General features: G+C 47.1%; 1 protein-coding gene across 2 annotated transcripts in view; it reads right to left on the minus strand.

The window, feature by feature from the left end:
- Positions 1-202: 202 nt before the first annotated feature.
- Positions 203-24,970, minus strand: part of COL6A3 (collagen type VI alpha 3 chain) — an 86,383-nt gene continuing 61,615 nt past the window's right edge. Inside the window, exons 24-44 of one of the 2 annotated variants that reach the window (XM_084780961.1) lie at positions 24,581-24,616; positions 24,044-24,106; positions 23,218-23,280; positions 22,920-22,982; positions 21,614-21,676; positions 21,055-21,105; positions 20,882-20,917; positions 20,381-20,443; positions 19,437-19,499; positions 17,819-17,851; positions 17,702-17,738; positions 17,585-17,596; positions 17,003-17,496; positions 15,375-15,471; positions 14,118-14,816; positions 12,893-12,995; positions 11,014-11,621; positions 8,543-8,806; positions 7,393-7,491; positions 1,789-1,953; positions 203-945 (exon numbers count right to left, since the gene is read on the minus strand). In XM_084780961.1, the coding sequence (XP_084637087.1) occupies positions 932-945; positions 1,789-1,953; positions 7,393-7,491; positions 8,543-8,806; positions 11,014-11,621; positions 12,893-12,995; positions 14,118-14,816; positions 15,375-15,471; positions 17,003-17,496; positions 17,585-17,596; positions 17,702-17,738; positions 17,819-17,851; positions 19,437-19,499; positions 20,381-20,443; positions 20,882-20,917; positions 21,055-21,105; positions 21,614-21,676; positions 22,920-22,982; positions 23,218-23,280; positions 24,044-24,106; positions 24,581-24,616 (3,126 nt within the window). In that variant the 3' untranslated portion in view covers positions 203-931. Of the gene's footprint in view, positions 946-1,788; positions 1,954-7,392; positions 7,492-8,542; positions 8,807-11,013; positions 11,622-12,892; positions 12,996-14,117; positions 14,817-15,374; positions 15,472-17,002; positions 17,497-17,561; positions 17,597-17,701; positions 17,739-17,818; positions 17,852-19,436; positions 19,500-20,380; positions 20,444-20,881; positions 20,918-21,054; positions 21,106-21,613; positions 21,677-22,919; positions 22,983-23,217; positions 23,281-24,043; positions 24,107-24,580; positions 24,617-24,970 lie in introns of those variants that run through there. The other variant, XM_084780960.1, reaches the window with a different exon arrangement.

Below are 24,970 nucleotides of genomic sequence, written 5' to 3' on the forward strand. Positions count from 1 at the left end.
GAGTACGATGAGCTTGTTGGGGGGGGGGGGCTGGATCGTCCACAAAATGGCCAACTCCACTGACTTCCTGGAAAACTGCCTCATAGCATTTTCTGTCCTCTCCAGTAAAACCAGAAGCTGGGCCTGAGCCAAAAATCCTTTGCCTTGAGGAAATCCTGACAGTGGGTGCTACAGACACAAAAGGCCAAGAACACCAAACCCATGACACATTCAATATACTTTATTAAAAAGTTTCTTTGTATAAATTTCCTAAAAATTTAAACTTTAAATCCCACCTCCAAGCTCCAAGACAACAACAGTAAAAAATAAAACAAAAACAAAAACAACCCACATTAGAAGAATGCCAAAAAATATTCTCTATTACAACTTTTCTTTGAATTCTTTAATGGAGGCATTTATCCCAACAGTGCGCACAGAGGAAGGGGGTCTGATTCCTTCGAATTATGTCATTTGTCAGAGGATTTAGAAGGAGAAAATTGCTTGATCCAGGGAGTTGGGGCCATGAAAAGGTTAGACTCTTGTTTCTTCATCTAAGCCATGCAACTAGAGGGGACTGGACCAAGCAGAAATGTACAGAGTAGCTGCGACACCGAGACTATGTTCTAGACATCGCGTCTGCCTGGCACAGGCGTAGCGTGAAACTCCAGCGGGAATTTGAATTTATAGGAACGTTCACATAAACACCAGCAGTGGCCAGCTAGTACGCAACAGTCCAAGTATACGGTAGAACTGCCTGGAGACGGAGAGCAGGGTCCACAGACACGTTTAGCACCATATCGACAGGTCATGGGCAGAGGGTTTCCTCCCGAGGTTGAGTGTCAATCAAAGCATAAAAAGGCACCGTGGAGCTTCTATAAACATGAGTTGGAAGTAATTGCCTCCTTTTTCTCCCAGAGGTACGTGTTGCCCGAAGGCCAGGCTTAGGTTCCCGTCAGGCTGTTAACTCTGGTGTGGAAAACATTGAGTGTGGAGAGAGAGAGAGAGAGAGAGAGAGAGAGAGAGAGAGAGAGAGAGAGAGAGAGAGAGAGAGAGAGAGAACGAGGTAAGAGATGGAGAAATTAAGAAAAGAAGAGAGGTCACTAGACATAAAAGACACTGCATTTACCATAACTTGACTCACAGCCTCCAGTCTCTACCCATTCCCACACTGGTTCCGGGGATCTTTGTGGCTTCAAGTTTGAGCTGCCTGAAATTTGAGCTCACCCTGACAGAAGCCCAGGCTTGCCCTCAGGCCTCTGTGCAATGAACCTCTTTCCACTCTGACACTGGGCCCTGTGCCATTACCAATTAAACTGACCAGTCTGATGGAGAGACTAGATAGCCCCAGTGTCAACATTGTTATTTATAGGAAGTAAAAGTATTTCAAATAAGCACCTGAGTGTTTATAATTAGCTTTCTGTTATTGACCATTATTCTGTTTTAATAACCAGGTATGGTGTGACGCTTTTAAAGAGACAAGGATGTGGTAATGTTTCTGGTGTGCTTGGCTCTGTGTTTCCTAACTGCCAAAGATACACGTATACCTTCAGGAGACAAACCAGCCATTCCAATAACTTATTTCATGTGGCTCTTTTTTTTTTTTTTTTGTATTTCTGTAAAATTACAAATTTTATCTCTTTTTTGTGTTTCATTGGCATCTCTTATCTGAAGATATCTTTTGACTTTTGTCAGGTTTCCCACAGTCCACTGTAACTCAAATATCTCTCGGTGGCAAGGCTATTAGCCCAGATCTCTTCTCTTTGATGTGATAGAAAAAAATAAATAAAACACAAGGGAATGCCTACTTACCAGGACTGCACATCTTTTCACATTCTTCCTGTGCCAGGAATCTGTTCTCGTTACCCCCACAACCTCCATACCAGAATCTCTTGCAACCTTTCTCTTCTAGGTCGTAGTACCATAGTAACTTATACTCTTTACAAGTTCCGGAATCACTGGGCATCTTACAAATATCTGTGAGATCAAGAGGAGAAAGGGATGTCATGGGACTAAGCCAACGCCTCAGCCTCCAAAGCCCAGACTAGAGCCTGTGCTCAGAGCTCAGTGCTACGGGAGAGAAGTTCCTGATGGGAAGCTGTCAGCCTGTCCAGGCCTCAGTTTCCTCACTCCTCTAATGACAGTAGTCACTCTCAGCTTTGAGAAGAACAAATAAAACCACACTGAGGATCTCAAATACTAGCCAATAAAATGACTAACTTTTCCCCCATTTCACTCTCCAAGTCATGTGCGCTACGGTATCCAGAAAAGAAAGTGAATTTTCCAGGCCATGGACTTTTCTACTCTTTGGTAAAGTAGCAGGAAATTGTGTTAAAATGTACTCCAAAAGAAAGGCTGTTCATTTCACAAAGAAAGTAGATTGAAATTTTAGGTAGAATGTAAGTGGGCATGTGTGTGTGTGTGTGTGTGTGTGTGTGTGTGTGTGTGTGTGTAATTTTATTATTTATACATGTGCTACATCACTCCTGGAGCTGGAGTCATGGACAGCCTCACACGGGAAATGAGAACTGAACCCTGGACCTCTGCAAGAGCAGCAACCACTTTTAACCTCCAGGCCCTCTCTCCAGGATCCTCAACAGATTTTCCTTATTATAAGTGTGTGTTCACACCTACATGTGTAGCCAAGTATCTCCCTGGCTTCTCACGTAAAACTAGCACAGAGACTACAAATTCCTTACAAGAGCAGGAATGCCCCAAGGCAAGTCTGTGGGAGCAGGAAATTTGTTTTCCTCCAGTTAAAGGAGTCCGTGTTCTGAACGCACACTTCTGCCACAGCCCCTCTGTAAAATAAGGCTAGGTCCCCTAGATGCCGAGAGAGGCAAACTTACAGTTAGAGAACAGCAAGGCTTCTGTTTATAGAACTTTCCGGCAAACACTGGAGCTTGCTGGGAACGCATGTAAAATGTCTTACTCTAAAAGTCTGAAAGTCTAAGCCTTCTTTCAACAAAGGCCCTGGAGCAGATAATCTTCATGTTTGGGGGAGTAGCTACCAGCCTGACACGCAGCTCTCGCTCACAGAGGGCCACTTCCATGTAACGCTGTGCAAACCAGAAAGTGATCGTGTAGTGTTCCCTGGAGCAAAAGCAAGGGGGCTGGGTCAGCAGTGGCCATACTGCAGCTGGAAACATGTTCCTCTGCAGCTCTGCGGCTTTCCAAACACTAATTTGATCACTTTGGGTCCCACGCAGTTGGTGTGCGGATACAAGATCCTGCCAAGCCTACAATGCAGGTGTGACTGCCTGAAGCCAGAACCCCATGACTACAATTGGGGCTTATTTTATTCCCAAAGGATGAAAGGTTTGGAGGTCGAGTTTTTACTTTAGTGTTCAGAGTGATTTTAACTAAGTTTTGGAGCCTTCCTTTCAGTGTTTGTAAGTCAAACACTGGAACTGGTTATCACAAGAGATCAACAGCCTTGAAGACAGCTCATGAGAGTAAGCATTTGTAACTTTTTATCTCAACTTGCAGAGGCTAGCTCTTTGAATTGTTATTGACATAAATTTCCCCTGTTACATCACTTTGTGCCAATCAGTGATAGAAGACAAATGGTAAACAGACAGACAGATACATAGGTAGATAGATAGATAGATAGATACATAGATAGATGGATGGATAGATAGATAGATAGATAGATAGATAGATAGGTAGATGACTGATAATAGAGAAATAGATAATATATTAGATAGAGAGAAAAAGAGAGATGGTACATACATACATATATACATACATGCATGCATATATATATGCATAGACAGTCTATCTATGGTCTTCATGTGGGTCCCCTAACAACGGGAGCAGAGGCCCTCTCTGCCTCTGTTGCCTGCCTTTGGATCAGTTCCCCCTAGCTGGGCTGCCTTGTCTGGCCTCAGTGGGAGAGGATGCACTTAGTCCTGCTGGGACTTGATGTGCCAGGGTGAGTTTGGTACCCATGGTGAGAGCTTCCCTTTCTCTGAGGCTAAGGGGAAGTGAGGAAGGGGGAGGAAGTATGAGGGTGGGACTGAGGGGAGAGGAGGGAGGGGGCTTTGATCGAGCTGTAAAGTTGATTAAATAAGTAATTTAATGGGGAAAAAAAAAACAAAGTCTAGACTCTTGGAATTCAAGTTATGGATAATGTTGTAGGTCTGCCAGCAGAATCAGCCTTCATCTTGAGGCAAGGTCTTAGGGAGGCACAGTCTCCTACCAAAGGGACAGACTTTAGATGGAGGGCAAGGAGTCAGACGCCACTCTCCTTGTGAGGCTCTGTCAAGCAGAAGTAGACATTCACCTGCATGCTTAGGTTCAACGTTTCACGCCCATCAGTGTGAAGGAGACCGACTTTAGACTCGCCTGTAACCAAATGCTCTGTAACCTAGATAGGAACGTGGGTTCCAGTTAAAAAACCCAAACCCAAACCAAAGCCACTCCTCTTTGTCAAACGGTGTTACATGCTTGGGTAGAAAAATCCATCCCTAATTCTGGGAGCAGCAACTCCACGTTTAAAAACATGAACAGCCTGACCCAGATTTGTGTTTAAAGATTATGCTGTTTACACTAACTCAACACTGTTTATACAATCTCATCCTTCTGAGCCACACATAAAGAAACAAAACTATCCCTGAATCTTGCTATCTAGGAGTTCCTCCAAGCCATTGTCTCTCAGTGAAACAAGAATTTGCTGGAAAGTTTGCATTTCCCTTTTGCGTTTTCCATACTCATAGAGGCAAAAGCTAATAAGAGGGATTCGAATGGAGCACACAGCTTTCTGTACCTTGGAATGGAATGAATTCTGGGCCTCTTTCCAAATTGTATCTGGAGTGTGTGTGTGTATGTGCGTGTGTGTGTGTGTGTGTGTGTGCATGTGTGTGTGTGTGTGTGTGTGTGAGTGATAGGAGAGAGGGTTGTGCCACGGTGTGAGTATGTAGGTCAAAGGAAAACATTGTGGAGTTGATTCTCTCCTTCCACGTAGGTTCTAGAGGTCAAGTTCTCAGGCTTACTCCCCAAGTGCTTTTTCCACTGAGCCGTCTCACTGGCCCAGTGACAGGATCTGAAAGGAAAACCCAGCCGCAGAGATGTGGCTTCCTTTCGAGGTCAGTCCTTGTGTTGGGGCATCCTGACCATGTTAGCTTCAGAATATACCAGAATAGACTGTGAGCTGCAAGGTAGAACTGGGCCAAAGGCAAAAGAAACTGATGGCCAGCAGAATCAAGAGGATGGAAACTTAGATGCTCTCCTCCCCCTCCTCCCCTTCCTCCCCCTCCTCCTCCTCCTCCTCCTCCTCCCCCTCCTCCCCCCCTCCTCTTCTGTGTCCTCCTCCTCTCATTCCTCCTCCTCCCTTTCCGCCTCCCCCTCCTCCCTCTCCTCCTTCTCCCACTCCTCCTCCTCCCCTTCCTCCTCCCACTCCTCCTCCTCCCGCTCCTCCTCCTCCCGCTCCTCCTCCCCCCTCCCCCTTCCTCATTGCACCCACCTACTTCAGTTCCCCACTTGGAGTCTACATCCTAGCATTACGTTTCTTCTAAGCTTTGTATACGATCTCTCAGCGGTAGCAATTTCGTCATCACCACCTATATGGATTCCTGCCTCCCTCATTTCCCTAAGTTTCTGCTGAGAAAATTCCCTGGATTTCTGCCAGTCTTTTCACCGGAAAGGCTGGAGGCATTGGAAACCATGTAGTCATTTCCATATTAAATGACCCGTGGTAGCTCTTCCATCCAGCACAGTGACAAAGACAGCTACAAATGCTTCTTATGGATGATGAAGCGCAGAAAGAAGGCATTGTGGGCAAAGAAACACTACCATACCTAAATTATCACCAGCTATGGATATTGAGTTCTCATGTGAGTGATGGCACCATTGGCTGACCAGTCCTAAGTTAAGTACATTGAGCACTGCGGTAGTCGCTTCCTCAAAACTAATGAGCCAGGCCTCCATTCTGCTAAATGAGAGGTGATTTGAGTGAGAATGGCCCCATTGGCTCATCTGTGTGAACATTTGGTCCCTATGCTGCCTAGTTTTGTGACAACTTGATACAAGCTAAATTCATCGGAGATGAGCGAATCTCAATTAAGAAAATGTCTCCATAAGATCAGGCTGTAGGCAAGCCTATAGAGAATTGTTCTTAATTAGTGATTTATGGGGAGGGCCCAGCCCATTATGGGTTCTATGAAAAAACAGGCAGAGCAAGCCATGGGGAGCAAGCCAGTAAGCGGCACTCCTCCACGGCCTCTGCATCTGCTCCTGCCTCCAGGTCCTGTGATGATCAACAGCTATCTAGAAGTGTAAGCCAAATAAAGCCCTTCCCCCCCCCCCAGTTGCTTTGGTCATGGTGTTTCATCACAGCAATAGTGACCCTACCTAAGCCAGTCCCCAGTTGGTAGAACTGTTTGAGAAAGATTCAGAGGTGTGGCCTTGTTGGAGGAGGTGTGTCTCCTGTAGGCTTTGAGATTCTAAAAGCCTCCCGCTATCCCCCAATGAGTTTTCAGTCTCCTGCTTGTGGACCAAGATATGTACTCTCTACTACACCAGCTGCCTGCAGCCTGCTACCTCACTTTACCATCACAGGCCATATTTCCCTGGAACTGTGAGCCCCAGTTAAACTCCTGCTTCTATAAGTTGCCTTGGTCATGGTGTCATATCACAGCGACAGAAAAGTAACTAAAACATAGGGGGAGGGGGGCTACAGGGTCTCAGACTTGTATTGCAAGAACGTAAGTCTTGCCTGTCACTAACAGACACACTCTATGCTCCGGTGGCCAGGAGAGCTGTATACAAGACCAAGCCAGAGTGCGGTACTTCGGTAACTAAGAAAACATCCGAACCCATGTGTTCCGCGAGGTCCGATCTGGTTGTCTCGTCTTTCCTACGCAGCTTCTTAGAGATAATCCAATGCGTGAATGAAACCCTGTTCTTTGCAGCACCACAGACCACAAGTCAAGCCTAGTCTCAACATAAGACATAGAGGAAGTGACTAATGGAGGCATGCATGCCACCCATGGGCTCAGGAGCAGCTCCATTCAGCTTCCTTTGATGGCGGGATGCCAAGCGTGGTTCCTCTGTGTTTAAAACCATGAATATGCATAACGAGATGAAACCCAGAGGCTGAGGGCCCCTTTGGAAGGCTCTCCCATGAAAGTCATGTGACTTAGACAGAAGCAGGTGACCTCAATTTCAAAAGAGTTTGCTGCAATTCTTTTTTGTTTGTTTGTTTGGTTTTTTTGAGACAAGGTTTCTCTGTGTAGCCTTGGCTGTCCTGGATTCATTTTGTAGACCAGGCTGACCTCGAACTCACAGCGATCTGCCTGCCTCTACCTCCCGAGTGCTGGGATTAAAGTCATGTGCCACCATGCCCGGCCAGGTTTGCAATTCTTGAGAGAACACTTTCTGAGGTCCATTAGTGGGTCTACTGTTGACACGACTCACCTGCCTTAGTAAGAAACAATGGTTCTGTGTTCACCATTAGATTGATGGCTGAACTGGACACTGACCGTGCTGACTGAAGAGGTGGAGGCTGAGTTGTCTCTGTAAGGAAAAAAAAAATGCAGGCAACTAATAGTTGACTGAGAAAGTATGAGGGCTGGGGAATGCTAAGCCAGATGCACGCTTGCTTTTCTGGATTGCTCTCTTAGGTAATGGGGTGCTGTTGAAACAGTGGAGATGTCTGCACTCGCTACATATGCTGCAACAAATAGGTTATATCCACCTTTTACAAGTAGATGGAGGGAGTACCCGATCTGGGAGAATGGTGCCGTGGAGTTGGATGGGGCTCTAGACTCCCAAACCTGGGGCTACAGTTAGGAATTCCTTTCTTCAAAAACAGTTCCACCATCTGAACTGTGCTGAGCTAAGGAGATGCTCCACCCACACTCTTGAGCAAAGGGTCAAAGATAAAGGGATGAGGACCCAAAATGACTCAGAACAGAGAGAGAGACACAGTCATAAATAGCTCAGAAGGGGGCGTGGCTATAGTCTCAGCCACTAAGAAGTAAAGTGGGAAGATCATTTGAACCCAAGGGTTCCAGGACATCCTAAGCAGCATAGAGACCCATCTCTTAAAAAAAAGTAATTGGATAAATTAAAGAGAAAAGAAAGGAAACAGCTGGAAGGCCTAAGCAAAGTGCATGAGCCAGCCAAGTACAAGCAGGTAGGGCCAGGGAGGGTCTGGCAGCCTATCGCCCATAGCTTCAGACATCTCATGACTGCTCAGGAAGACTTCTCAAACTCCCCTGGCTCCCTGAGAAGTCACTTCCACTCACTGAGCTTGGAAACATGGACCCCACCATCTTCATCACCAGGATTCAGGCTCCAGTTTCCCCAGGTGCCACCCTGGATGTGATGGGCTAAAGCACAGCAAATCTGCCCACCCTCCCTTAAAGGATCCTAGGAGTCAAGGATGAGGGAACCTTATCTCCCATGCCATTGCTATGTTTTCTATTTCCAGGGTACAACCTAGGTACCCAGGATGCATGGGTTCGACTTCAAAATAGTCTCAGTGTATCATTTTTCTACATCCGGTTTGGTGTGCCATGTAGAAATCAAGAACCAAGTGCTCTCAGGTCAGCTGAATACTCACTTGTACTGAAACTTCCTTGGTAGACGGCTCTGACCTGAGACTGCAGGTAGGAGACCACTACCACGCGGTACATCTGTCCAGCCAGCAAGCCACTGATGACACGGTCAGTGACGGTGAGGTTTTGTCTCAGAACCAAGGACTGGTCATGAGCTGAGGTCACAGTGAGGTCATAAAAATAGGAACTAGAGGGCTCAGGTCGCTCCCAGTGGAGTCTGGCACTGTTCTCGGTGACTTCAGAGACCTGGATTTCTCGAGACATTCTCGCTGAAAAAATCAGAGCAGGATGCAGAGTTTAAAAAAAAAAAAAAAAAAAAAAAGTAAAACTCCTCACAACTGGAGCACACTCTGGAGCCTCAGAGGAGATCTGAAGACATCAGCGGGTGGCTGGCCTGAAGCTTGTCGAGAAAGGGGACGAGTGTCTCATTTACATAAGTCCTATCCTCTAGCCGCACAGTAACAAAAAGCAAGCAAAAACAAACAAACAAACAAACAAACAAAAACTAACAGCTTTCACTTTTCTATCAATAATCACTTGCTAAGAAGATACTTTGAAACGTCAGTTCCAGCATGCCAACAAGAAATGAGGTGTGCAGCACAAAACCAGCCCTAGGCTTTCAAAGGAGGAAAGGCACGCTACCGCAGGCTATGACAAGAACTCAACGCACTGTCAGGAGGTCTCTGCTCTCCCTCTGCTCATAAGGTGAAGATAGTTTCCACTTTTTCACGAGCACATACCTTCTAGGCTCATCTTCTTTTATAGCCTATGACATTCTGTAGAACCTTCCTACATCTTCTTTTAATAAAAGGTAACAGTAATATCCTCCCGGGTCCCATTAACTCACCCACCTCTCACTAATAAAGCCAGGAATGTGCTTTTCTTGGCTCACAATGAGCGTGCTGGTCAGCGTCTGAGGAACGATTGTGTTTCTGAGGTGTAATTTCTCACTTTACTAAACTAACCCCTGATACTGCCACAGGACTCAGTGTGGGGACCCCTTTCTGTGACCACGTCCCTTTGGGAAGGAATGGCATGACTCCCACAGCTCAAGCTTAGATCTTTTCAAGTTTGGTTCCAGAAAAAAAAGAAGAAAAAAGGAAGGAAGGAAGGAAGGAAGGAAGGGAGGGAGGGAGGGAGGGAGGGAGGGAAGGAGAAAGGAAGGGAGGAGAGAAGGCTTAGGGAGGGTGAGAAAAAAAGCACTCTGCTGCCTAAGCCAGACAGAAGCAGCAGCAGGCTTCTCCTCTGTCTCCCACTGCAAGTCAGGAGAACCCAACTCACGGCTCACGTCCCACACACGTCCGAGGGTAGCTGTGGATATGGCCCAACACAAAATCAGAAACTGACATAAATTGTTTCACAACGTGTCTTGTGTAACTCTATTACATGGTTCTCAGGCTTAAACTCTGTAGATGACAATCGTCATGTGGCAATGTCAAAAAAAGTTGGACAGACACCTAACCAACTACCCACGGGTGATGAAGCCGTGGGTCCCAGGGAAGACCCTCCTGCTATGTGGCGGGGCAATTTCTAACTGTGTTCCAAATGCTCATCTTCATACCCACAGATAGTATGGCTTTCATCTCTCATCAAAGATGCCCCTTTCTGCAGTAGAGACAATTACATTGCTCAAAACACAGAGAACACCTGACCACAGGATGCCCAGCCCTAATCGATACATCTAAAATATAACCTCTGCACCTAAGGCTCAAGGAACATCATGGAAGATGGGGAGGAAATGTTATAAGAGCAGAGAACCAGGACAGGGTTCCACGGCAAGGATGCCACACCCAGGGAAGCAGGGCTGGAGTACAGGAAGGAGTCGCCTTCCTCAGGACTCCAGCAGCCTTGGAAGGTTGTAAGAGGGAAAGCTGCTTTGAGATACAGAGAAAAGCCAAGGACAATATGTGCAGTAAACTTCCAACCCCTACCCAGATCTAGCCAAGGGACAGGACGTTCTTCACAGTTGAGTGGAGAGTGGAGTCTGACTTTCACACGAACTCTGGTGCCCCATATTTGACCACGTGCCCTGGATGGGGAGGCCTGGTGGCACTCAGAGGAAGGATAGCAGGCTACCAAGAAAAGACTTGATACCCTATGCGCATATACAGAGGGAGGAGGTCCCTCTCAGTCGTAGTCATAGGGGAAGGGAGTAAGGGGGAAATGGGAGGGAGGAAGGGAGTAAGGGGAAAATGGGAGGGAGGGAGGGGGGGAGGAATGGGAGGATACAAGGGATGGGATAACAATTGAGAGGTAATATGAATAAATTAATAAAATATGTATTTTTTAAAAGATACAGAGAAAAGCAAAAGTGGCATGTGGACAATCCCATGCTGTGGCTAGCATCTTCTAAAATCTATCATCTTGCTATGCCAACCTTGGAGCAGCAGCCTACCCTGCAAACAGGCTTCCAGGGCTATATCCTTAGAGTGGTAAATGTGGGCAGGAAGGATGGGTTCTAAGCAGGATTTCTTACCCATGGGCTTAGTCGTGGCTGGCTTGGTGGCAGTTGATTTGGCCTGGGGCCTGGGGGCCTCTGCCTTGGTAGCAACTGGCCTCGCAGCTGCAGCAAGGGGTCTCGCTGCTGCAGGCTTCGCCGCTGCTGGCTTCGCTGCTGCTGCAGGTCTGACTGTGGCTGTGTTCGCGGCCACAGATTTTGCTGCCACAGGCTTGTTGGCAGAGGTTAGCTTCACAGCAGCTGATTTAGCAAGGACTGGCTGAGCTGGGGCTGACTGAGCATGCATTGGTTGAGCAGGGGTTGAGTGAGCAGCAGCTGCTGGCTTAGCAGCGGCTGGTTGAGCATGGACTGGCTTACCAGGGGCTGGTTTAGCATGAGCTGGCTTAATAGGGTCTGACTTAGCAGGGGCTGGTTTAGCATGAGCTGGCTTAATAGGGTCTGACTTAGCAGGGGCTGGCTGAACATGGACTGGCTGAGCATGGACTGGCTTAGCAGAGCCTGGCTGAGCAGGGGCTAGGTTAGCAGGTGGCAGATTTACAATTGCTGTTGGTTTGGTTGTTGTCGCTGGCTTCATTGTGGTCACAACTTTGGTTGTAAGACTTGAATTAACAATATATGGAGTGTTTCTGTTAAAAAGAAATCAAACATTACCTGTACCCATATTTTTTACATGCTATATGAAATAGAGTCATAACCCTATGATATACAGGAAATTTGCTGTATTAGCAACATGAAGATACTGGTTTCTGTAGACTTTATATATTACATATACAACATTTATTACTTTTAGAATCTACTACTAAGAAAATATTGAACAACATATTAAAGTAGAATTATTAAAAATGATTACATTAATTATAAATAAATCTGATATCCTATTATCAATTGAAAAGAAATTATGGAAAGTTAAGGGAGAATAAATGTTTAACAGTGTTCTCATTTAAACAACTAACTGACTCGTGCACATCAAAATCAAATAAAATCAATATTATTTGCTTGTACCATTATGTAAGGTGGCTCACGCTTGTAATCTTAGTACATGAGAAATATTTGCCATGAGTTTGAGACAAGCCTGAGCTAAAAAGTAAATTCTAGGCCAGTGTGGACTATACAGTAAGACCATGTCTCAAAAAGTCAAAAAGAAAAAAGAGGGAGGGTAGTAGAGGAAGAAGGGGAAAAGGAATGCATAAGGCAACATAGCAGGTCCTCACCTCAGTCCACACTTGCCACACTTAAAATCTAGGCTTTGGGCATATTTGACCCATAAAATGTGATTTAAAGTAACAATGTGCTAGGTTTGGTTCAAGAGAACTTATATTTAATCCTTTTCTCATGAAAATCGTCCTGATAAACTTGTGTACAAGCCCAGGTTAGGCCAGTGGAAAATGAGAAATCATGTGGAGCAGAGATGAATCTTCCCATCTAAGACCAGGCTAGACCAGCCTGTCCATAGCTGAGAAACATATTGTCATGAACATAAAAGAGGATAAGAAAGCCAGGCATGGTGGTGCGCACGCCTTTCGTTAATCCCAGCACTTGGGAAACAGAGGCAGGTGGATCTCTGTGAGTTCAAGGCCAGCCTGGTCTACAAAGTGAGTCCAGGACAGTCAAGGCTATACAGAGGGGAAAAAAGGCCAAGCAAAGGAAAGAAAGAAGGAAAGAAAGACCACCCAGCTGAGCCCAGACAGAAATTTCTAACCCATATGATTTCAGATTATTCTTCTTTTAAGCCTCTAAATTTTGGGTATTACATTATGCAGCAGAAGATAACCAACACACAAAAAAATGTTTATGAACTCACATTATTTTAGGGAAGTCATTTTTCTATATCTCAACAACTCCATCCATGAAGCTAGGGACTGGTTCAAGAGCCTCGACAGCCATTCTAATTACTTACATCTGTTTGTGACCAAACTTCACACCATTCTTCACTGGTTGGTCCCCTTGGAACCAATCACACTGTTTCCTTATATCTGGAGGCAGATAGAATGCATTTTCACCTAGACGGGGGGAAAAATCAACTTCATGTGAATCATATGGAAATTAAAATTAGTGTTGATGAGTTACTTACATAAGTACTTGGGTGATCCAGCTAAATATCACACGCCCTCAGTGTGAGAGAGCAGGCCAAAATAGGTGAAACTCTAAGTATGACAAGTTCCATCAAACTATAACCCAGTTATTTTCAGTCTTCTCTGAATGCTTTGTTGGGCACACTCTTGCTTACTCCTCCAATGACAGAAGCATGGATCCCTGGGTAGAACTGAGGCTCACCTTTACTCCCCATCTTTCCCATAATGCTTTGTAGGATACTCCTTCATAACGTGAATGGTCCTCAGCTTTCTCTTGAGTGATGACTATTCAGCATGGACATGCTTTCTTATATTCCATAGACCTCCCTTGTTTGTTTGATATGTGCCCTGTGCTTATTCACCTTGAGCGGTGCCAGGCCTGAACTGTCCCTAGGGAGCACGCAGTCTCCAGAGATCACAGATACAGAAACAAATGACCCATAAGCCACGTAACTGATGCCCTGAGTCTAGTGTCCGAAGGTAGAACTGTTGAAAATCGGTTTTTAAGACACATGCAGAGCAGCTGCTGAAATAACGGAGGAGGAAATGAGAGGGAAGATACGTTCCACCCAGAGGAGAGCAAATCCCAAATCAATGCAACCCCTTTTAGAAGCTTCCTTCAACACTCCTGACAGGATAGGCTTCTTCATGGCACACCAGCATGCTAGGCCATGCATAGTCAGTATGTGTTTGGCCCATTTGCAACCCTAGTTGTGAACTTTTTGGAACACCACCAGTGCCTTATGGATAGAAAGTACTGGTCAAATGGGCAGAATAGGTAACTGAAGAAGGACAAGGGATGTTGTCTAATGTGTGCCCTGTTGACTCCAGCTCCTAACTCAAGGCACAGGGTAGGCATATGTATATAATATGTACGTGTGTGTGTGTGTGTGTGTGTGTGTGTGTGTGTGTGTGTGTGTGTGTATTTGTTGAATCGATGAACAAGGTCACATCAGCACATAGATGTATTTTTTTCGTGACTCATGATCTGAGAGTATGGGACAGAATAAAGCCACAGCCAGAACACATCACGTGCAGCACAGAACTTACTGCTGAGGAAGGAGGGGAGCAGCCTCCCAAAGCGCAGCAGCGGCTCCTCGTTGAGCTCAGTTGACTTGTCCACAAATTTGAAGAAGACATCACTGGGCTCACTGGCAAAGCTGTACACCTCCTTGACATTCACCTTCCTGCCGATGCCCAGAACCACAAAGAAGTAACCCTTGCACTTGGCCTGCAGGATAGCTCTCTGGGCCTCCTCCAGCTGCTGCCTCTGCATCTCACCGGTCAACATCAGCACCACAATTTTGAGGTCCCGTGGGTTTGGTGCACTTTCAAAGACGTTCTCTATGGTGTATTCAATGGCATTACCCAGGCCCATGGTTCCCTGCAGCTGGGTCATCCTCCTGCTAAGGAAGTCTAACAGCTTTTCCTTAGCACCATAGTCCGTCAGTGAGAATTCCACCTTCACAGGTGGCACACTGGCATTGTCCACAGACTCGTAGGTTGCCTGCTGCACCACAGCCACTCTGGCAAAGTGCTGGGAGGCCTTGGGGTCTGGGCTCAGGTCCAGCTGTCTGACCACGTAGCCTATATACCTCTTCATCTCGTTGAACTGGAACAGAGTGGTAGCCTCTGAGCTGTCCAAGATGAAAGCCAGGTCTATGTCCACATCGCTGCCCGCTGCCCTCCGGTCCCTGAAGGAAGGCCTCCAGTTGCCAAATCCACAGGATGGGTCAATATTGCAAATGTCTAGGGGAAAAAAAGCACAGCAACCCATTACTTTGTGGTCCCTACAACATCCCAACCTTCTGGGAGTCAGGCAGCTGCAATCATCGCAGGAGATGGAACTTCTCTGGGAAGAATAATACACACCTAGAATCTAGGCACTTGGGAGGCTGAGACAGAAGAATTTCCAGCTTGAGGCAGCCTGTTATGCATAGTTAGACTATGCCTCACTGCCATCATTGTGGCCAAATGTCAGCTTTTGTCCCCTCGTTTCACTAGATGAAGCTTGCCAGTGACTTAACGTCTTTGTAGTGCTCCGTGAAACTAAAACACTCTTGTCATTCGCTACTCCTTAAAGAAATATGTTCTAAAAATACTTCTAAGCCAAACATTAAGGCTCTGGATTCCAAGCGAGAACGTCCTTGAGTGGCCTTTACACTAGTAACTATAGAGAGCCTTGAGTCTCAAGTCAACTCAAGCTCTTTAGATGCATCATTGCTCTTCATTAAAATGCCCCCCCCCCATAGTCATACTTCAGTGGCTGTGAGTTCACAGATCCCCATGCCCAGGTGAACAGCTTACCCAAGCAAACATGGCAGGTAAGGACATTCTTCAGGAAGTCTGTGAGATCCCTCCTTGCAGGCAGAACCAGGGCATGCCCCACTGCTGTGTTATTGATCTGGTTTAGGCAAAGGGAGATGTTGGGATGGACACATGCAAGGAGGAGCAAACACACAGTCACAACAGGACAAACTCAATGAGATAAACTTCCCCACAGCACGGCACCTTATTGTTTGGACTCTGGTTGCTTAGATGATTAACTAGATGCTAAGCAAAGTGTCCGGGTCCATCCCTGACAAGCAGTGGGGGGGGAGGGGGGACATCATGGTGGTGGTTTTAGCAACGGCGGCAGCAGCTAACAAAGACTGATCTGTTCCTTCCTTGCTCTCTCCAGTTTAGACAGTGACAAGGCAAACAAGAATATGTGAAAAGGTCCTGCCCATCACAGTAATGGGCATGCAGCATCCATGGAATGAGTAGCTGCTGTGACCACAGCAGAGAATTCCTTTCTGATTTCTGGAACTGCATGTGCTTCTGGGTCACTCAGCTCACAGCAAGTAAGACGAACAAAAAATGTTCCCTCACAGGAACTCGTGGCCAGAAGCCCAGATGTAATGCTGAACTCCAAACCCAGTGTTTGACTCCCAAACAGGCTGCAGTATTTATGGCAAAATAAAGACAGAGGGACAGTGGCACTGATTGAACCATAGCTTTGCTGACAGAAAGTGGTGAGCCCAACTGGCAAGACTCAGAGTCTAGATCACCCATCCTTACCTCACAGGAGAGAAACATAAGACACAGACAGGGATCGCATGCCATAGCTGTAAGGCAGGGGGCAATGGGGACTAAGGACAGCTAATTCTGGCCAAGGGCTCCTGTCTTTTGTATCTATTGTCCATGTGTCTTGGCTGATGTCATTTAAAATGGCCCTGGGTAAACATTACTGGGCAGTCACAACGAAACGCACAAGTGAGATCAGTATGCGTCCTCTCTGGGTAGGCTGTCTTGGGGCCCTAGCTAAGGAAAAGGATGCATAGGGATGGGGCTCCTGAGGCCAGGCATATTTTGAAGACCTCACTGAGAGGCCGTGGGTGCCCATGACCAGCTCTGGGAGAGTCTACTCCAGAACAGAGTCAGGTGAGCTGTATCCAGTACATGGGCCTCAGAGTCTAGTGTCCCAGCATGCCCCTCCATACTTGAGGCCTCACTAACCATAAGATCCTCTTACCCATAAGGTGGCAATGGAAGTAAAACAGTTAGCAATGTGTTATAGGAATGCCCAGGACTGGGTCATATGAAACTCAAATCAAGTCACTTGGTGAGGAGCTAGAACTCTCCCACTCCACTGAGACACAGAATCCACCCACACCAATAGCCTCTACTTGACCAAGAAGAACACAGAGCCTTGCTACCTGACCAGAACTACCAGCATGTATGGCCGAACTTGGAGGAATAAGTGAGAGACACTAGCATGTTGGCCCAGATGCTGAGACAATAGGCTGCCCTACACCAGAGGTCTCAATCGTCTCAGCCCCACGAGAGCCTTTCAGAAGCCAAAAGACACAGAATCTTCATGGAGACAACATGGCATTCCCTAGAGCTTTCTCAAATAAGAGAGGAAGGAGGGTACCAAGGCACAAAGCACAGACCTGCAAGGCATTGATGAGCTGTCGGTCCTCTTGGCTTGTAAGAAACAAAGGCGTGATCCCTGCATCCGAAAGCTTGAGCACAGCCTCTCGGAGCTGCGGGGATGCTCTTGTGGGCTTGTTGCTGAAGAAAATGGCCACTTTCCTCACCAGGAACCCATTCCTCACACGTTTAAATGTATTCCTGGCCACGAATGACATTGCGGTCTCCAGGCTCTGCTGCTTAGATGTCAAGGCCACTTGGAGATTGTGAATACTGTCCAAGAGGGCAGACTTCTTCTTGGCATCAGCGAACCGGATCTCTGTGGTCACCTCATTGTTATAGGTGACCACAGCCACTCGGGCACCCCTCGGACAGTTACTCTCAGCGATGGTCAGATCACCCACAATGCTCAGGATCACATCTCGCATCCGGTTGAAGGTGTCCTGAGTGACTCCTTCAGAGGTGTCCAGAGCAAAGGCAAGTTCTGTTGGGAAGACAGGGCACTCCAGGGGCCCTGTGGAAAATGGGGTTTCAGAGATAAGCTCTACTCACCGCCCATGAGCCTTCTCTCCTCCGGAGAATACGAAATCGCCATTACTCACCATAGCAACAAGCTATAAAGGAAACAGAGAAGAAGAGATGAAAGCCGGGTCTGTCTAGTAAGAATGGCGAGTATAAAAACATGATGCACCACAGGCGACAGAAGGGTGACTACTTACGGCATTTGTCTTTGATGCTTTGGATGAGGGCGCATTGCTGTGAAGGGAAACCGAAGTGTTAGGAAGAGCAGGTAACAGGCACATAGGACAACAGTTCTCTCTGAGGGTACTACTTACATCAACGGAGTCGCCTCGGTTGCCCTTGTGACCCTGTAAAACCAAGCAAGGAAAAGTCTGAGAGAGGAAGCAGATGTGTGTGGTGTGGCCTTGGAAGAGAAAGCGGTTGAGGGAAGAGAGGGTGGGCACAATCAAATCATGATACGTATACGTGTGGAAATGTCAGAGTGAACCCCAATAGCCTCTACCATGAATGTGGGTTAAGAAGCGTAATAAAGAGAAAAATAAAAACAGAAGGCTATTCTTGAGCCATAGGATCATGATGAGACATGATAGACACCACATGGCCTTGAGCCTCCACTGCCCCTCCATCTAGATTTGATCCCACCGCTTAACAGAAGACACTTTTGAAGACAGAATGTTCTCCCTAGGAAGTGAGATGGCTTTGAAGAAGCGCCATTCCGCATGCCTAGAAGCTTGTTTGTCTATATAACTCATGAATTTAACCACAATCCTTTGGGCCCCTCTCGACTGCTCTTGGCAATAAGCACAGCTTCTCCTGAGAACACAACTTCTTGTAGAAAGCTTGTTATGGACAGCCTGGCCCCTGAGGAAGCCAAGATAAGGAATCACACTGTCCCCTCCATGTCAAAATACCTTGTCTCAGCAGGATTCTGTCCCTGTTGGCTCCAGTAACAGACTCCTGCCTCCTGACCTTTGTGTTTTGATTTGTTATCCTGATGGTCAGGCTTTGTGGGCTACCTGGCTATCTCTCCCTGAAGTTTCTCTAGGCTACTAACCTGAAATAACTGTTGCAGCACACCCCATTAATTGTCCCACTCCTCCATTTTGCTCCCATCACCTCCACAGCCCAGCCTTCTTCCCTTGCCTTTAAGCAACCCAACCCCTCAAATTTTCCTTCTAGGGGTAGTTGGCCAACTCCTGAATTATCCTGTCCATTCTTTCTCGAACCTCATGCACTTCAGTAGAGGGGCAAACCAAATAAGGAAACAGTGGTGTCCGTTCCAAAGATCCTTTCTAGGCCCCGGGGAAAGCGTGACCAATGGGTTTTGAACAATGAGTCAGTGGCTCCCTTGGGAATTTTATAATCAAAGGAAGGGCTCCCCAAACCCAGATTTGGTCTAGTTGTGCAACTTCTACAAGAAACAAGTAAATGTACTACAACTTGCTCTCTTTCTTTCTCAATAAACCTATAGTAATCAATTATAAATGTAAATATTATATTTCATGGGTCACATATAAATATGGCCTATAAAACATTTATAGCTCAGTAGTAGAGGGCTTGCCTGATATGAATGGGGTCTTAGGTTCAATTCCTAGTACCATAAAAAAAACCATGCTATTTGTTTTCTTGGTTATGGTTCTAGGGACAAAATCTAGGATCTTGCTTATGGCAGGCACACGCTCTGCGCTGACCTACATTCCCAGTGCCCAGAAAACATTTTTCAAAGTATATTATTTCAAATCTCAAGTGTGCTTTTCTCCATTGCAATATCAGAAGGATGGTTACTAAGAGGCAGTTTAATAAACAGATAGTGCAGATGCAGGAGACATGTTTGAGGCAAAAAGATGATTGAAGTTTTCAGAGGTCAGAGGTACATCACCCATTGCAGTTCCCTCCACCAGGTGAAGTGTTAGCAACCGGATGGATACTTACAGATGGCCCGGGGTAGCCAGGGTCTCCCTTCTGTCCAACAATCCCCGGAAGTCCTGAATTTCCCTAGAGGGGGTAGAAGATGGGACATTCTTAGCTCCTATAGGTGGAATGGTAGGAGGAAGAATCCATCCCAACCTTCTCCATAACCATGAGAAGTCTCTGACTACAATAGGGCTCGACTGTCTCCAAAATTCAGGGGTAATGATAAATGACCCCCAAAGACCTTCTTTGAGTTTCCACCCTGCACGCTCTGGCAGGCTCAGGCAAGGCAGATGATTGTCCCAAACCATCACTAAAATTCCTCTGAGTGTCCGAGGGAACTCGCAGTTGCCAATCAGTTAGACTGGCTCATGGGCACCACGAGCCCACTGTTTGAACATGATCTAGATTGATTGTCTTTACCGATGAAATTAACAGGGTAATTATTGTTACTAACTACACTTTGGGCTAAAAACAACTATCAGTCACATATATCACAGTTAGAGTAAGAGGGTTCTCATTAACTGGAGAACGAGGAACTCATAGCCCAGCCATGGCTCGCCTGGGATGCTATAGGCTCCTATGCCACCTGTATCCCCTCATTAGGCCCTGCTCCCTCACATCTGGATAGATGTGGCAAGGAGCAACTACAAAGACTGACACCATCCAGCCTGGGACCTAAGGCTCCCTGGCACCAGGAAGGGGTAACACGTGGGCTTGTGGCTTTTGCGGCATGCTGAGGAAAGGACTGTCAGGCCCTCCCCGCTGAAGGAGGCCAGTGCAGAACAGAGCTACAACCGTCTGGGAGGACACTGGTTTGAAACTTGAAATCACCTTCTACTATGTGGGCTGTCGCTGCCAATCAAGTGGAGAAAGAAGAGGATGGTTTTGAAAAGGCTCAACATCCCATCACTTTGCCATGAGTCTGCTCATTGCCAGCTGCAACAAGGAGTAGGCAAACTTACCCTTCGGCCTCTGATGCCTTTGGGTCCTGGTGGTCCATCTGCCCCTGGCTCACCAGGGGTACCCTGGGAAGAGAGCCAAGAAGTGACACATCAAGGTCTACAACAGAAGGTCCTGCTGGGAGGGGGCCTGAGACAGGACCCCAGCAAAGCATCAGGACCACACTTCCCAAATAGTTAAGAGGTTCACATCTACAAGTGACTCCAGTACATAGTGCCATTTGCAAAGAGCCTGGGTTTACTTCTTCACTGGCATTACTGCCAAGTGGGTTATGGCATCTACAGGTCCCAGATTCTTCCACTGTCCACATAACCTCAAGCACTATGGGCAATAAGCACTGCCAACTCCATCCATACAGGAGGGAGCATCTTAGGCTTTGCCAGTGTGGCCCTGTCATAAGTGGCTGACCTAAGAGTAAAGCTGAGATGTTCTGACTTCAGCTCATGGCAAGGCCTGGGCTTATCTCCAAGCCATGCTAATGCTCCATCACTTGGGGCACTCACCTTTGGTCCTGGGTACCCAGGGAAGCCTCTTTCTCCCTGTAAAAGACAATAAACACTTCAGTATAGGGTACCAACTTAAAGCCATCTAAAATCGACTTTAATACAAGACGGCAGAAGCTGTCCTTGGTAACTCTCAACCATGAGGACTTCTCGAAACCTTGACAGATACGTACTTTTTTGCCTATACGTCCTTCACTGCCAATCCCATCTCTCCCATCATCTCCCTAAGAGGAACAGAGAGAGTGTTACTGTGAGCCATCGCATCAGGCATCTCGCAGCCATCGCACCACACTATCCCAAGTGCACGAGTGTAGAGATGCTCAGGTCCATGTGAGTCTCCCTCAGAACAGGAATGGAGACCTTGACCTCTCAGACATCCTGGGTCTTCTGTGTGCGCTTAGGTCTTACTCTCCAGTCCCCAAGCCCTAATCTGCCACCCATTCCAGACAGCCCTCCTCCAAACACTGGGGCTCTGTGTCCCCAAGCCCCTGCCCACCATTATGTGGGGCATACAGAGTGAACACTTTGAACTGTTCCATGACAAAAGGAACGTGTTGGAAAGACATATCAGTATTTTAAAGTGGAGATCACAATCTGGTGTCACAGAGTCTTCAGGAAGAATGATTACCTTCAGGAAAACTCAAGCAGGGAGCTGCAAGCCTCTTTAGGTCCCTGCTTTCTGCCCCTGTCATCACAGTCAGTGAGCCCCAGGGAAGTACTGGGTGGCCTTACCGTCTCACCACGGGGTCCACGGTTCCCAATGCCTCCCTTCGGCCCTGGCTCTCCTGGCTCACCCTATACAGGGGAAACAACGATGACACACTGAGTGGAGGCCAGCTCATGGGGACCTAAGCCCCACAACTGCTGTGCTGATGTTGGAGGGAGTGATGTCCAAGGTGGCACGGGGGAGGGTTGTGGTCTCATACTTCACCTTTTAGGGTTTCCATGAGATCAGGTTTTAATTGTAATAAGCCCAGCAGAGAAGATAAGACAAGTGCCACATGCTGTCTCATACATGAAGTGTAAAGGTTGATGTCATGATAGAGTGGCGACCCATGATCAGTAGGGGATAGATGGGTGGGGAGGCAGAGCATAAATGCATAACAGGTACCAGCATGCAGTTTAGGCAAGGGGAGAATGTTCTAGTGGGCACTATGAGATGACTGTAGCTTACACCAACTTGTTAAATATTTCAACCAGAAGAGAGAGTTTCAAGGACCCCCGAGACAAAAGAAACGCCCATTTCTCTGACCTTATTATTATATGTATGTATGAAAGTTTCACGTTATGCCTTATTAAAAAGGTACTGTTACATACGTATTTTTAAAATGCTAAATGCAAGGACTGGTGAAATGGCTCAAGAAGTAAAGATGCCCAAGCCTGAGTTCAAGCCCTGAATCCTGTGTGGTGGAACAAGAGAACCAAATCCCACCAAATTATCCAATGACTTTTCCAAACCCAGTGTGGCATGTACACAACACACACAGAATAGGTAGGTAGGTAGGTAGGTAGGTAGGTAGGTAGGTAGATAGATAGATAGATAAGTAGATAGATAGATAGATAGATAGATAGATAGATAGATAGATATGCATATATACATATATAGATTTTTTTAACTTTTTAAAATTTCATATATATATATATATATATATCATGGTCTCCCTGTGTAGACTAGGCTAGCCTCAAATTTACAGTAATTCTCCTGCTCCAGGTTCCTACCAATTTCTGAGATTACAGGCATGAGTTACCTCAAGAGACTGTGCATCTACCTCTATTTAGTTCTGGCTGTCCTGGAACTCACAGTGCAGACCATGCTTGTCTCAAATTTGTAGAGATTCGCCTGCCTCTGCCTCCTGAATGCTAGAATTAAAGGCTTGCCCTGCCACTAATTGTAATATTCATGTGTGGACAGTGGAGAAAATCAGGGTGGGTGTTGTGTTTGTGACATCGACACACAGGAGAAGAGGCAGCGGAAGGGGCAGGCTGCAGGGAGGTGGCAGCATCTGGTTCGGCAAAGCTCTATGTTCTCCAAACAAACCTTCCTCCCTAGTGGACCGGTTCTGCCACGTTCTCCAGGAGCCCCAGCAGTACCCCCGCTGCCCTGTAAGGCAAGGAGAAGGGCACAAATGAAGCATCAACTGTCCAGACCAAGAGTCCTGACTGTCCCCCATCAGGGGTCACGGGTGACCTGTCTCACCCACAAGTTTCAAGCACTCAATAACACTTAGTGCTACCCACTCAAGCCCACAGGGTCACAGAGGGACCCCTGCAGACGCCACACTGTCAGCCACTCCTGCACCAGCTCCATCAGCCCCCACACACACTCAGATGCCTACCCGAGGTCCAGGAATTCCTTGTTCCCCAATCAGGCCTGGTGGACCAATGGGACCAGGTGGGCCCTGTGGAGTAAAAGGCCATGTCACAGGTGAATGCTGTTGAGCTGGGCCTATGAAATCCATTTTCAGGAACCAAAGAGTTACTAAGAACTCAAATGCCAAGCAACCAATGAATGGAAAAACTATTCTCCATCCATGTGCTGTAATATTACTCAGCCACTGAAAGGAATAAAACTATGGCATGTGCTATAACGTGTCTGGAGTTCAGAAAAACTACACTAAGTGAAAAAAGCCAAACATTAAGATCCACCCATCGAGTGATTCCATTTATATGAAATGTTCAGAATAGGTGAATCCATGAAAACAGGAATTCCAGTGTTGGCCAGAGGCGGAGGGTATCAGGGTTGGGGTGTTCCAGGGGTGGGGGTCAGTAAAGGTGATGGGCAACAGGGATTAGCGGCAACTGGGGTGGGGGAATAGGACGTGGAGGTCAATAAGGGTTGAAGGTGACAGGAGTTAGGGTGACAGGTGTGGGGATCTATGAGGGTAAGGGGACATGGGTGAGAAATAACAAAGTTAGAGGGCAACAAGTGGGGGTTGATGGGGTGGGGGCCACAAAGGTAGAGAGCCATTGAGGGTGACCACAATGCCTCCCTTGGAGTTAATAAAATGTGTTCAAATTACTACACAATAGGGTGAGTGCTCTAAACTGTAGGGTTGTCACCAAGGACAGGACCTGTGTTGTGTGGCCATCACCTTAGTTTAAAACAAAGGGACAAGGGTCTGGGAAATATTAACAAGGCATGGGGCATGCCAGGATACTGACCTGTGAGCCTCTGGTACCTTGCTCTCCCTCGAAGCCTGGCTGGCCAGGACCACCCCTGTTGCCCTTGGAGACAAGACAAGTAGGTAAAGGAAACCTGTTCTCTGCTCTGGACTAGGGAAAGGGTATGGACGGTGGCCATGAGGGCAAAAACCTTTCATGTGGCAGCAGCCATTTCTCTGTGCCTGCACAAATGGTTACTTGCCTGTTCCACCGGATATCTTTGATAAATAAGAATGTTTTGGACTGAATTCTCCAGCACAGGCATGAAGGCCAGACTCATGGACATTCCTGGCAGAGGGCTGCCCAGAACTCCACCCATGGGCCTTTCCCCTTCCTTTCACCCACTCTGGAAACCATAGGAAACACCTTCTATCATAGAAGAGACTGAGTTTAAAAGGAAGATGGAGAACAAATCAGGGGTTCTGTACGCTGTTGGCCAAGGACACTATCAGAATCCCCCCAGGGCTGACTGTGTCCAGGAGTCTCCTGGAAGTCTGAGTGAGACAAGAGACACGCCATTCCAGTCCGGTGTCTCACCTTAGCTCCTGGAGGTCCCCTCCGTCCGAAGCCACCCTGTGGAAGAAGGCACATGACTTTGAGGGGGAGGTGGATACACTTCCTTGCAGCGCAAACACCATGCCAGAAAGTAGCCCTGTGCCTCCTCAGAGGCTAGTAAGCTCACCCCCAGCCCCAAACCCCAACCCCCAACCTCAACCCCCAGCACCCCCGGCAGGTTCGGCTTCTGTGCCTGCGCCATGCTTGCTAGTCACTCCAGTGAAAGTCTGGGAATGACTTCTGACCAGCCAAGGAAAATAATGGCTCCTGGCTGCAGAATCCCAGCCAGTTCCCAGAGCAGAAGCGGGACCGTGAACCTGCCCAGCGCTCCCACGCAGCAGAACTGAGATGCTCTGCTGTGGTGCAGGGAGA

The sequence above is a fragment of the Acomys minous genome (assembly GCF_964271855.1).
Source record: "Acomys minous genome assembly, chromosome: 4".
Lineage (NCBI taxonomy): Eukaryota > Metazoa > Chordata > Mammalia > Rodentia > Muridae > Acomys > Acomys minous.